At 39.8% G+C, this 13074-nt stretch overlaps 1 protein-coding gene across 2 annotated transcripts in view; it reads right to left on the bottom strand.

The window, feature by feature from the left end:
- The window catches only part of IFT88 (intraflagellar transport 88), a 33652-nt gene extending 20815 nt beyond the window's left edge, over positions 1–12837 (bottom strand). The window contains exons 1-15 of one of the 2 annotated variants that reach the window (XM_083736480.1): positions 12682–12837; positions 12487–12553; positions 11309–11404; positions 10805–10867; positions 10124–10180; positions 9485–9538; positions 6660–6723; positions 6496–6565; positions 4872–4962; positions 4038–4142; positions 3442–3544; positions 2490–2604; positions 1516–1747; positions 809–879; positions 222–308 (exon numbers count right to left, since the gene is read on the bottom strand). In XM_083736480.1, the coding sequence (XP_083592606.1) occupies positions 222–308; positions 809–879; positions 1516–1747; positions 2490–2604; positions 3442–3544; positions 4038–4142; positions 4872–4962; positions 6496–6565; positions 6660–6723; positions 9485–9538; positions 10124–10180; positions 10805–10867; positions 11309–11398 (1202 nt within the window). In that variant the 5' untranslated portion in view covers positions 11399–11404; positions 12487–12553; positions 12682–12837. Of the gene's footprint in view, positions 1–221; positions 309–808; positions 880–1515; positions 1748–2489; positions 2605–3441; positions 3545–4037; positions 4143–4871; positions 4963–6495; positions 6566–6659; positions 6724–9484; positions 9539–10123; positions 10181–10804; positions 10868–11308; positions 11405–12486; positions 12554–12656 lie in introns of both variants that reach the window. The other variant, XM_083736481.1, reaches the window with a different exon arrangement.
- Between the last annotated feature and the right edge of the window lie 237 nt (positions 12838–13074).

Here is a 13074-nt window from a genome sequence, read left to right on the forward strand (position 1 = left end):
GAACTCTTTATTTACTGGTGATATTATTTTGCCATTTTTATGGACATTTATTGTTTGTTTACAGATAGTTGCCTTGGTGAAATGTAATACAAGCAGAAAATGGTATACATAGCTTGGGCCAAACTACTACAGGCTGTAATTGGTGAACCACTGACTTACACGTGAGTTTTCTGAAATAAGTGATCTGAGAAAGGCAACTCAGCCGAAAAAATGCCACCTACCAATCATAGCCTACAGCAAATGATGTTTCAATCGCTGGAGCAATTAGTTTAGCAGCCGTCATGATATACTTTTCTGCTGTAGCTTTCCTTTAAAGCACAAAAAATTATTTCAAACAAATCTCACAAACATATAGAAGCAGAACACAACACCAAGAGTCTTGCGGCACCTTAAAAACTATTGGATATATTATGGCATAAGCATTTGTGAACTATACAGAGCACTTCATCCGATGCATTAACAGTAGTAGTGTCTACACCCTATATAGTAATAGTGAACTCATTCCTTGAGTCTGGATCCTTCTGTAGCCAAAGGAGTACCATCCACACACAAGAGGGACTTGGGGAAAACCATATGCTTGCAGAAGTGTAAAAAATAAAAATAGAAAAGCAAAGCTAAACAAAAAGCTCAAATAGGACTGAACATGGGTACTTGAAGTTACATAGAAAAACAGGGATGGCAAAGAAAAAAAAGGTGAGAGTTCAATATTTGCTTAATCAGTAATCTAGACCAGACCTCTGTTCAGCTGTTCCACACATTCATAGAACACACTATGATGGTGCAACTTTGAAAGGACTTCAAACTTTACCTTTCACGCTCCATTTGCCGCAAGCTGTCGTTTTTAATAGCTTCAATCAGTAGGTTTGTATGTGTATCATCCTAAATAAGGCAAATGAATGTCTATTCACTACAGCTGCATCAACAGCAGATGAGGATGTATACAAACCCACATATACATATGAGAACAGACTAAACTACAGTACATTACATGTCATATTTTTTATCAGAAAAATAATTACTCCCCCCCCCCAAAGGGGACAACAAGAGGAAAGAGTTGTTGCTTGCATGCCATGCTTATGGTTTTCTCAGCAGCATCTGGCTGGTCACTGTTGGTAACAGAATGCTGAAAGAACTACAACAGACTGCATTGCAACTATGCAAAAGTTGGAGTTTCTAAACACATTATCCCTTCCACAGTCAAGCAAGAGGCATCATCACAGTTCAGAACTGCAATCCATTCACCCAAATGCATTCAAACAAGGGCAGTGAGGGTTGTGGACTGGGGAGGGGAAAGTCCCAAAGGGAAGAAATGTGCCCCCCAACCTCAGCTCAAGGGCCTCCACCCCTGCCCTAGACCAACAGCCCCGAGCTAAGCAGCTCATCCCCCTCTCAGCATGACACATGTGGGATTTGAACCAACACTACCACTGGAATATACCAACAAAGAACCCCTGTAATCAACATCTCAAGCTTATTTGCCCTATGAATTGGAGATATAACTTTGCTCCTACTTACTCCTTGTGAAATGTATTTGTCGTCATCATCAATTCCCAGTGGCACCGCAATTAATTTCTGGAAAGCCTTTTTCATTTGTTCTCTATCTCCAGTAGCAAAATAGCAAAGGATCAAGTTGAAGCCTGCTTTTAGGTTTGGCGATGTGCTCATAATGTGCTCAAATGAGCTAATGGCGTCTGTATATTGACCAGTCTTAATAAATGCGACTCCAATGTTCTGCATTATTTTAATCCTAAATAAGTAAATAACCATTAGATCCTTATCGTACAGGAGTAGATTGAAAAATACTATTATTTAAACAATGTAATCAATATTATAAACAATAAAACAGCAACCAGTCAAGGGCCAAACTAGGCCAAAAACAGCCATGTGTCAGCCCCATTTAACCATAAATAGGGGTGTAGGGTAGGAAGATGATGATTATAATGACAATAATTTATATTAAAAGGGGCAGACTGTGAGTAGAGATGAAACTTTCCCCACTTTACCTCCCTTGGTATTTCCCAGCCTGGCTCACTGCTAGTAGAGTGGAAGAAAAATGCCCAAAGTAATGGAGATGCAACAAGAGTGCAACCTGGCTCTCATCCATGTTCACATGTTGCTGTTAATGCTATTTATTTATTTATTTATTTTATTTGTGTAATAATAAATACTAAATTTGTATATTGTTAATGTTAGACACTCCTCCTCTCAACATTATACATGAAGAGGGCAGATAGGTGAATGCACAGGCATGACTGCCTCCATCATGTAAACTTTGGCCCCAAGATAAAACAAAGACAGAAGTTAAATCAATTGAAAACCCATCTACACAGAAACGTCTGACCTAGCCTCCAAAAAATAGGAAGAAGCCAAGCCTGGTGGACCTCCTTAGGCATTTTTTGTTTTTATAACTTATTATAAAGTTTTTTCTAACTGTTTTTATCACATTATTATAAGCAAATAATGTCAAAGTTATTCTCGTTGGAACTCACCTCATTTCTTTATGGACACTTGCAATCTGATCTAGAGCCATTCGGTAAAATTTGATAGCTTTTGAATAGTTTCTCTGCTTCAAATAAATATTTGCCATGTTCACCTTCAGCATGCCTATTAAACAATGCACAGAATGAGACACAGATGTATCCCATGACTCGCACAGGATTTTACTCGGGTTACATGCAGAAAATCTATACCTTGGATACAGATGAATCTGCAGCCTTTAAATTACTGGGCAAGGATGAGCAATCTGCTGGCAAAATGATTATGTGATTGCTTGAAATGGGAAACTACTATTGGTGGCAATAAGCAATGGCATAAAAAAAAGTTCGGTTCATTTTCTGCCAGGTTAAGGAGTGTAGTAGCAGGCCTTAGGATAGCATAAACTCTCCTGTTGCCCATTCTCCTTGAGTAAAAAGCAACTTCTTGCCCAGCACAAAACTAGCTTGAATCTACTCTCTTAGCCTGGCTTCTACTAAGGGAAAGTGGGGAGCAGTGGCAGCGCAGGGGGGAAGCAGGCAGGCTGGGGTAGGTTTGGACTTGTTCCCAGTACCTTTTCCTGCATGTTTTAACCTAATAGGAAAATCTGAATTGACTCCAAAAGTGCATTTGTGTTTGGAATAAACGTGACTTTGAAAAGAGGGAGGTTGTGAATTTATCAAATTATTTTTGAAGGAAACAAACTATAGCAGTATAAAGTCATCTTAGCTGAAAGCAACCAGTATTTGGCATCTGTACAGAATTTGTAAGTATACAAATATATATGACTTCAGATTTCAAACTAATCACAATAACACAATCAGAATTCAGAGTTGGATCAGGAGATGCTGCCAATTCTCACTTCTCACTCGTTTTAATGCAAATTAAAGAAACTGACCAAGAGTCCCCATCTCCTAGGATGTACCCAATAACTGATTTGAATGTTTGGGTTTTGTGGGTGTAACCTACCTCCATTGACAAACATCTTGTTTTTCACTATGACCTGATAGGTATTTAATGCTTCTGCATACATTTCATTAGCAGAGTACTGGCTGGCCAAATTAAAGAGCACCTGAAAGAAAATAAGTGAGAACATTTACATCATATGATAGAAACAACCAACTTTGAATTTCATAATCACAAATGATGCATCAGTCAGCATAGTAGCAAGAGAGTAGCTGCCCCCTGGAGGAGCCAGAAGCAGCAGCAGCATAATGGAATGACAACACCAGCAACTGGCTTCACTATGGAGAAGACAGTATTTCAGGGATGCATTGTCTCCCTCCCTTCCTTCACTAAATCCCCCTAGATCCCAGGTGGCTGAATTAACATCGCGGAGGCAAGACAATGTATAGTTCTAATTTTAGGCATTTACAAAATTCATCCGAGTGTCAGCATTCACATATGAATATCACCATTCTTCACGTTTTAGACATGCACTCTATTTGATAAACTGGAATACTGTTCTTCTTGTATATATTTCCCCCCTGAACTGTCATTACCTTCCTCAAGTCCTTGAGAAAGGGTAGGACAGAAACTGATCTGCTAAATAGACAAGTACTTACAGTGTAAGTAAGATCTAGGTTGATGTTGGCAGGAGACATAGTTTGTTCACGTTGTCTTACTAAAGCTCTTTCTTTCCTTCCAGCATCTTTCGCCTTTTCAAGAGCCTTAAAGAAACAAATCACATTTCAGTAGCACCTTCTGCCCTTCTTTAGAAAATATTGTATGAAAAAAATTATTTTCACTTATACACACACATTTTTATAGCATACATAAAGACAGTAAGTAGAACAGTAAAAGAACAAGAAACAGCATATTCACACAGAAAGAATGATCAAATTAGAGATATAGTAGAAATTGCAGCTCTCATTGTACTTTCTGGCTAAATTCAATAGTGTTTCTTTAGGGACAAATACACACACACACCAGGGGGCTAGTAAAAAATCTATATCTGTCTCTATATAGTTTACGGACACTAAATAGCCAGGAGAGTTTCCATGGCTTGGGTTCTAAGAAATGCATTTTGAGAACAGAAACAGGCAGCATTTCTTCCAGGAGGAAATGTACTGTGTCTGAAATAGACAGGCCAGTGGTGAAGTGCTAGTCAATTTAAGTGTTTCATGTACAATCTATCACATATAAATATACTTGCATATGTCAGTATCTTAACACAAGGGAGTCAGTGATTGATGGCTCTGCACAAGTGCACCACCACTGTGTTACCTCTAACAAATGAATGGGCCAATTTGTGTGGCAAATGACTTCCTATGTTATGGGATGTTCACGGAATGCTTCCACAGGCAAGCTTTCTTTGTGGCAGCCATCTCATATGCTTCAGCTATCAGTATGCCAACTAAGCTGAAAAGCAGCAGCTTAAATGAAAGGCTATGACTTACCAACTTTAAGTCTCCGCAACTGTGAGCAATGCAGCTTTCTTCAACTAACTCGTTCACTTTTTTTTCCAACTGCTTAATCTTTCCCTCTGGACTAAAGTTAGGGAACACAATGGAATCAAATTATCACGAAGTTCTACAAATACCATGACAAAAATTAAACACCACTGGTAATGTGTGCTTTTTAAAAACAACAACAACTGACTAAGCTGGTGATGGGAGTCTTCTCTGGTGGTACATTTATAGAATACTCTCTTCAGATGTAGGAGTTTGCCTGCTACCATCAAGGGGTTGGATTCAAATGTGCTTTGCATGAGCAGAAAGGCACTTCCACCAATGAAATGTGCCCCTCCTCCAATTCCAGTGATTCTTCCTTCACACTGCAGGACCCTACTCTCCATCCCAAGCCATTCTGGAGGGTCCCCCAATTCTCAAAAGCATATTTCAGTGAGAACACCCTGTTGCATGAGCAGAAATCAGCTTGCACTTCCCTGGTTCCAACCTACAGATGGGGTGGGGGGCAATCACCTGGCACCTGAAAGATTTCTGGTATTGGAATAATTGTTTTATTCTCGTCTCTGTTCTGACTTGTATTTTAATCTTCCAACTTTTGATGATGCCATTTCTTTATAAGCTGCTATTATTCTTGCAACTGCATACATCATATTATTGTGGAGTTTTTTTTATAATCTTATAAGCCTCAGGAATACAAAAAGGAATAAATAAAATATAAAGACTGATGTGACCCTTAGCAGTGAGCTTTTCCAGTTGCTACAAACTGCTTTATTCCTTACATGAAAAAAGATTTTTTACTTTTACCATGTCACTCTGATTTTGAATCCAAACAGAACCCTTGAGAATAATCATTCAGTTCCCTTCTACAATTAACTTGGTGCTTAGCGTTTTAACTAAGCCTTGGCCAACAAACTACTTTGCATCTGTTTGCCATGGGAAATATTTTATAAATGTTGATTTAGATCCTTATTTTTGTACTGCAGTCATTGTTTAATTCTGTATCATCAGCCTCACAAGGAACATTGTAATGGAACGCTATCAAAATTTAATAAATATTGATGATGATAAATTACAACACATTTGATCATTAAAAGGCATGCCTTACTTGGTGGTCTAGGAAGAAGAAATTAAAAGAAGCTGCTGAAGCCCCATTATTTTTGGCTGCTTTAAGATTCTGCTGTTATTGTGCACAGCTGGCCAGCCTCGTTCCGATTTATGTCTGCAGATCCACCAACATGTAAATAATATATTTTTGAATTCATTCATGCTAGTAGATATATAGCTAAATGCAGCTCTGTTGTTAACTTATTAGCTTTTATATTAAAAAATCAAAACGTGCCAGCAAAGCACTTTCCCACAGAAAGCAAGCTAAACTTTGTACAACTGACCATATAGTGAGAGAACCCAGGACCACTGCTACATTATCAAAATCATATTGTAGCAACCTAAGAAAAATAAAGGCACAGCAAAAAGCCTCTTCTCATCATATTCTTTTCTTTCTCTTCAGAATCCAGATACACAAATGGTGGAATCTTAATGAAAAATTACTGAACAACAACAACAAAACAGATCTGAAGCATTTAACTGCAAAAGTCAAACATTGTCCACATACCTATCTTCATTCTTTGTTTCTAGGGGAGGAGCTGGTCCCCTTGCTTGACCAAGAGGATCAAATACAGAACCTGCAGATTAGTAAATAGTGTGAACTGTAAGAAAGTGCCTTCCCAAGGCTTTTAAAAAAACCTATTATTGCCAAGGATTCTTCTAAAACTGTACCTCTGGAAACTGCTTTGGTGTAACCTGCTGCCTGAACTGCTGTCATCGGTCGAGCAACACCATCCTTTAAAAACAAAAGCTTATTTATATGGATAACTGAGGAAGCAGGGCTTTATAAATTATATCACTCTGAATTATATGACCTTTAAGGTACTCTATAAGTAATACACTAGTTGAACTCCTGTCAAGACTGCAATACTCTACAACAGAGATGGAGAATGGCATCTGGCCAGGACTACATCCAAGAATTATTATTTATTGTTATTATTCATTAATTTTATATACAACACTTCATTAAAAGATCTCACAGCCGTTCACAGAATAAACAAATTGGCCCACCCTTCACAGGCCATTTTGACAAATGGGCAGAGCCACTCACCCACCAAGCACCTGATGCCATATGGCATCAGGCATTTCAAACTTTAAGTCATAGAGCAGGAAGATACCCTTTCTTTGATAGAAAAAGGCAGCAGCAGAGGCTTATCTCAGAATTTAGTACTGTAGCCCCACCATGCTAAGATCACAGATGATAAATGCTTCTTGTTCTGTTATAGTACTCTGCTGCTGCTGTACACGCTTACTTTGGAGCAAACCCCACTGACCCCAATGAGCCTTACTTCTCGGTAACTGTACTTTACTAAAATGCATCAGTCTTAATGCATTCAGAATAATCTTACACTCGTCTCTTTAAACAATCTAATTTTACCATTTCTAAAATACTGATAAAGTTTAGACATAGCAAAAGGCTGCACAATATACGTTGAAGTTTTCCCCCACCCTGCAGAACAAATGGGGGAAAGGAGACAATGGTTTTACTAATGGATTGCTTTCCATTAGATGATATGTCACATTGTCTCAGGATGCTGGTAAATAATTATTGGTAGCCCTTCTTCAGGAGCTTCCAATGTAAGAAAGACTAACAAAGGTACAATACCAAAAGGCTGAGAAATGGTGGACACTGTATTGTTCCCTGGTACTCCAAGGAGCTGTGGTTGATGAAGACTACATGAAGACTGGATTGCAAATCTTGCTCTGAAGCCAACTGAACACACACTATGACACATAATCATGCCTACCACATGGGTGAAGGCAGCAAAGAAGTCATTCTTCACTGCATCTATTGCATCCTTGAGGAATCAGCTGACAGGGTTGTTGCATGAGGACCAGAGACTCATTACCCCAGATTCAAGGGACAGACTCCTGGAGTACATGGTAACTAGCTGTAAGAGCTTTGCAAGACACTTTGAGGGCAAAGGCATCTGATTTCAAAGTGACTTGGATGCTACCAAACCAAATCCAGTTGAAGTCTCCAATGTTACATCTGGCCCACTGTTATGGGATCATTTCCAGTTGATGCAGCCTGATGATGCGGACAGGATAGTCACAGACATGCAACTGATCACATGCCCTCTGGACCCCTGCTTTTACTGGCTGATTAATCACTTGGATTAATCTAAGTGATGAGAGCACAGCTTCTGCATTTGACTGTACAGTGGTGCCTCGCAAGACGAAATTAATTCGTTCCGCAAGTTTTTTCGTCTTGCGAGTTTTTTGTCTTGCGAAGCACGGTTTCCCATAGGAATGCATTGAAAAATCAATCAATGCGTTCCTATGGAAACCGCCTTCAGACCAGGTCCGGGGACAGTCTGTCCCCCGACCTCTTCTGAAGGCTGGGGGGGGGGACAAGGGCTTTTCTTCCCACCCCCAGCATTTTAAAAAACCCCGGGACAGCAGAGGACTTCTCCGCTGTCCCGGGGTTTTTTAAAATGCTGGTGGGCGGCAGCGAAGGCTTCGCTGCCGCCCGCCAGCATTTTAAGATCGCCCCAGACAGCGGACTTCTCCGCTGTCCCGGGGCGATTTTAAAGCCCCCGGGAAGGCAGGCGGGGGGAGCAAAGACTTTCGCCCCCCGCCAGCCTTCAGAAGAGGTCCTGGACCTCTTCTGAAGGCCGGTGGGGGGCGAAAGTCTTTGCTCCCCCCCGCCTGCCTTCAAAAGCCGTCCGGGATAGCGGGAAGCGCTTCCCTGCTATCCCGGACCGCTTTTAAAATGCTGGCGGTGGGGAGCAAAGCCTTTCGGCCCCCGCCGGCCTTCCTGGACCTCTTCTGAAGGCCGGAGGGGGGGGGAAAGGCTTTGCTCCCCACCGCCAGCATTTAAAAGAGGTCCCCGGAGATTTCCCTATTGGCTTTCTTCTTGCGAAGCAAGCCCATAGGGAAATTCGTCTTGCGAAGCAACTCGCAAACGGAAAACCCTTTTGTCTTGCGGGTTTCCCATCTTGCGAGGCATTCGTCTTGCGGGGTACCACTGTATTACAAGACAAGAAGCACATTTCAGACTTGATGCCAGAGAGGTACTTTCAAATGTTGCAGTACAGAACATCTTCAGGAATTTGACCAAGCTTACCCCTCCTGTAACCTGGTGGCAACACAACACAACCTGAAACTTTTCTAGCTTCTTACCTACTACAGATTCCTCCATCTTCTGCAGCATGAAAGAAACCGGTCTATGTTTGGAAATACACCAAACCAAGCAATAAGCTGATACGTGAAAAGGCATAAGCTTATTTTAATCTAGACACACCTTCAGCTTTTAGAAGCCCATGATAAATACAATGACAATTATGAAGAAACAAACAGATAACGATAGCTTAGAAAAAGACAGATTAAATGTAATGTTGTGTTCATTGAGTTTTGTTCTCCCACCCCTTTTTCTCATCTCTTTTCTGTCTGCTTGAAGTTCAACTCTTCGCCATAATGACCTGTCTCTTGACTTGATCTATATATTACACTGATGCTTGTCGATATACTATAAAGAATTGTAGCAATATTACCTGTAAAGCTGCTGTCATTGGTCTGCCCATTGATGAAGATAGTGTTGTCTTTGACTAGCACAATGTAAGAAAATATTTAAAGTCAATAATCACTGCATGCTCTGCTTCTAAGGGAAGAACAGGGCTGGATCTCAGAGGACACTGTTCTAACAGCATAAAGGGAACACTGCTCTATTATTACAGAATTTACAGAACTAAGGATGGGAACTCTCACTGCAGATACCAGATTTCTAAACTGCAGCAGAGAAAGATACAACTCCAATCGTCTTCTCCACCCTGCACAAGCAACACTAGCTTCACACTGATGTTCTCTGAAGTGGGAAAGTAATCTCATTCAAAGAATGGCAGGTGAAACAAACCATGAGAAAGACAAATGCCAACAAGTACCAGGACCAGTTCCTGGGTTTGTACTATGTGACCTGAAGACCACCCTGAGATCCTTCAGCCAAAGAACTTCACTTGTCACTGTATGGCATTAATCCCTGTTACATCTATGCATAATGTGAGACCCATCGCTATGCAACCGTATAGGCTTATTGGAATCAGAAATTAAACAGCAATGTGTATTGGTTCATTGGAGAAAGTGCTGAGCCAAAGAAAGAAAAGCTGAGTAAATTTCAGTACAAAATAAAAACCTACCCCATATCCAGTAGCTAAGGGTCGTGAACCTGATGTACCTGGAACTTTGGCTGTAAGCTTATTAGAAAAGATTAAAGGTTAAGCAAGAATGATGTATTCATTCAAAGAAACTAGCATACTGTATTAAAAATATAATTACTACAGAAAAGTACAGTAAAGCTATATACCAATTTCTAAAAATGTTTTTTCCCTTTATTCGTGAGAAAATACAAAATTGTTTTAATGTCGTCATGTTGTGTTTTTGGAGCAACCTCTTGACAAGAGACTAAAAAGTTGTGACTCTCGCAGAATTCAGACAAGACTGTCTCCTACTGTCCAAAAACAGGGGCATTCATAACATATCAGATCTATTGAAGCAACAGACCAACCTACTGTATTACTAAATGGTTGATCAGAAAGTCAACACTGATAGAAAATCATCTGTTGCTCAGCAAGAAAGTATGTGCCTTGTGGGTATGAGGCCACAGATATGGCCCCCAGAATCTTTCTTTACTACTTCTGCTGGGCATGAAAATAGCAAAGGCTGCTGCTATCTTAAGCATATTCAGCAGAAAGAAAGACTTGATGAACTTAGTGGGACTAATAAGCCTATAAGCTGAACTTGTTACAGCAGAAATGCAGCTTCTAGAAGTGCTTACACATGCTTACTTTGATATATTTTAATTCTTAATATTTACTTACAGGAGGTCTTCTACCATGACTAGTTTTCACAGCTTGTTGAAAAGCTGGATCATTCTCTAAATCCTAAAACAACATAAAAAAGATAAACATTGGAATAATTAACTTTGCAATTCATTTTGTTTGCTGGTGTAGTTAGATAATACAGACACGCATTTCATTTGATTTCACTAACTTGTTCTTATAGGGTGATAGAGAATGAAATCATGCTCAGACTAAACCCACTTAAATTAATGGACTTAAGTTACAGCAGGTTGACTTCGAGTATGGCTTACATTGGATATCACCCATGGCCTTTGCTACATTTGTATGCAGACTCAAAGTAGTACATTATTTCACTAGTTCAAGCTTTTTAATATCAATTACGCTGATCCAAACTGTTCTGCATATTTTCATTTCTGCTTCTATGCATTGTAGCAGATGGTTATGGAAACAGGGCATGTGCTTCCTTATCACACCAAAACTGTAAAATATCCACATATAAACTTGGTATCACCATATTTTTACCTCTGTATCAAAGGTAGGATTATAGTCATTGTAACCAGAATAAATATCATCTTCATCTGCTTCGGTTGCCAGGTGGACATTTTTCATCATTTTAACCTATAAAACATTGACTACGTTAAAATATTTACCTTTATCTTCAGCATTCAGTTAGTCCAGTTACATAAATAGTTACAACATATAAATTATGCATTGAACTAGATTACTTCTGAGGTATCTTCCAATTAGGATTGTCTGCTCAAGTCTTATTGCGTTCACTGGTTGTTACAAATAAGTGTGCAACTTAAGTCTTTTTCTTCTGGGATCAGTTTATGCTCACAGAATATTTTCTGAATAAATTCTTTAACAGCCCAACAAAGTATAGTCTTTGTGTTTGTGGATCAGGCCAGATCAAAAACACTGTGTGGTATATCCTGTGTTGTCCTTTATGCAATCTACCTATGGAAAGGTCCCTCTATTCATTTCAAAATTTACTAAGCAGCTTTTCAAAATTAGATGACTACTGTGCTGGCCAATGTAGAAAAGCTGGTTACCTAAAGTAGCTTTATAGGCGCTAGCTGTGAGGAAGTAACATTTTTATTATAGAACCTATAACAGTGACAACTGCCAGGGAGATTGTTAAATCAAATGATTTTGGGAACTTTATAACTAAGTTTTGATAATCCGCAGTCCTAAAAGTTGTTACATTTTTAACTTGCTCTTGGAATGCCTTGCTTTTTTTGTGGTTCACAATGTAATGACCATCAGTTGCAAGCAATAAAACCAGACTGATAAGGATCAAGTATATACTTCTAATGGAATAAATCAGAAAAGTTATAATCATGGGCATAGCCAAGGGGGGGCAAAGGGCAGTTGCCCCCCCAATCCATAAAAATCAATACAAATCTGAGATTCTGCCTCCAACAAAAGCCTGCCACCCCTAACAAAAATCCTGTCTACTACGCCCACGGTGATAATTCCTAACAGCGTTTGAACAGATAGTAATCGCTCAGCTGCATCGGCACACACTTTTGTGTAACAGTTAACTTGCATCACCGATGCTCTTGCACCAGCAAAATCAGTTTTTTACTGATATTTGTATTTGCATTACAAATCATCATGGGAAAACCCAATACAAACCATCACAGCAAAAAACCCCAAAGTGTTTTTTAAAGAAAAACTTATTAAAATTTCATGCTTACCTCAATGGACGGTAAACTCTTCTGGAGTCGGGAGCTGCGATTAGCTACTCCAGTTGTGTCGGTTTTCCTATACAGTACTGTAAAAGCAAACACCAAAACGAGAGTTACACTGCTGAAAATATTTTTCAAAACAGTAAAATAATTACAGAATAATAAAATTTTAAAAAAACCTGTAAGCGTAATAAGATTGACAACCAATATTCAGGAAATTTGTCAGACGTCCAGCAAGTCAGCGCTGCCTTCCCTCCCTCGACTCGGGCGACCGACGCAGCCCCGGGTCGTTGTCAACGTTAGGGCCTATATCTCTCCTTCGCAAGCCCACAATGCACCCCTTCAGGTTGCTTAGCGACGAGAACGCTCTGCTCGGAAAGGGGAAAGCATTAGAGCATGCGCAGTAGCACAAGGTGAAGCTACTGCATCCTTAGCGCGCCCACAGTTTTGGTCACGTCCTACTTCCTAGCGCGAGCATAAGGACGGGGTTTGGATCATAAAGCGAAGGGAGCACTACAGGGAAAGAAAAGGGAGAGCAGAAAAATAGTGCAATTTGTTGTATAAAAGGGGAACAATTTAAGGGCATAAATAGGATGA

The sequence above is a fragment of the Podarcis gaigeae genome (assembly GCF_964106915.1).
Source record: "Podarcis gaigeae genome assembly, chromosome: 4".
Taxonomy (NCBI): Eukaryota; Metazoa; Chordata; class Lepidosauria; order Squamata; family Lacertidae; genus Podarcis; species Podarcis gaigeae.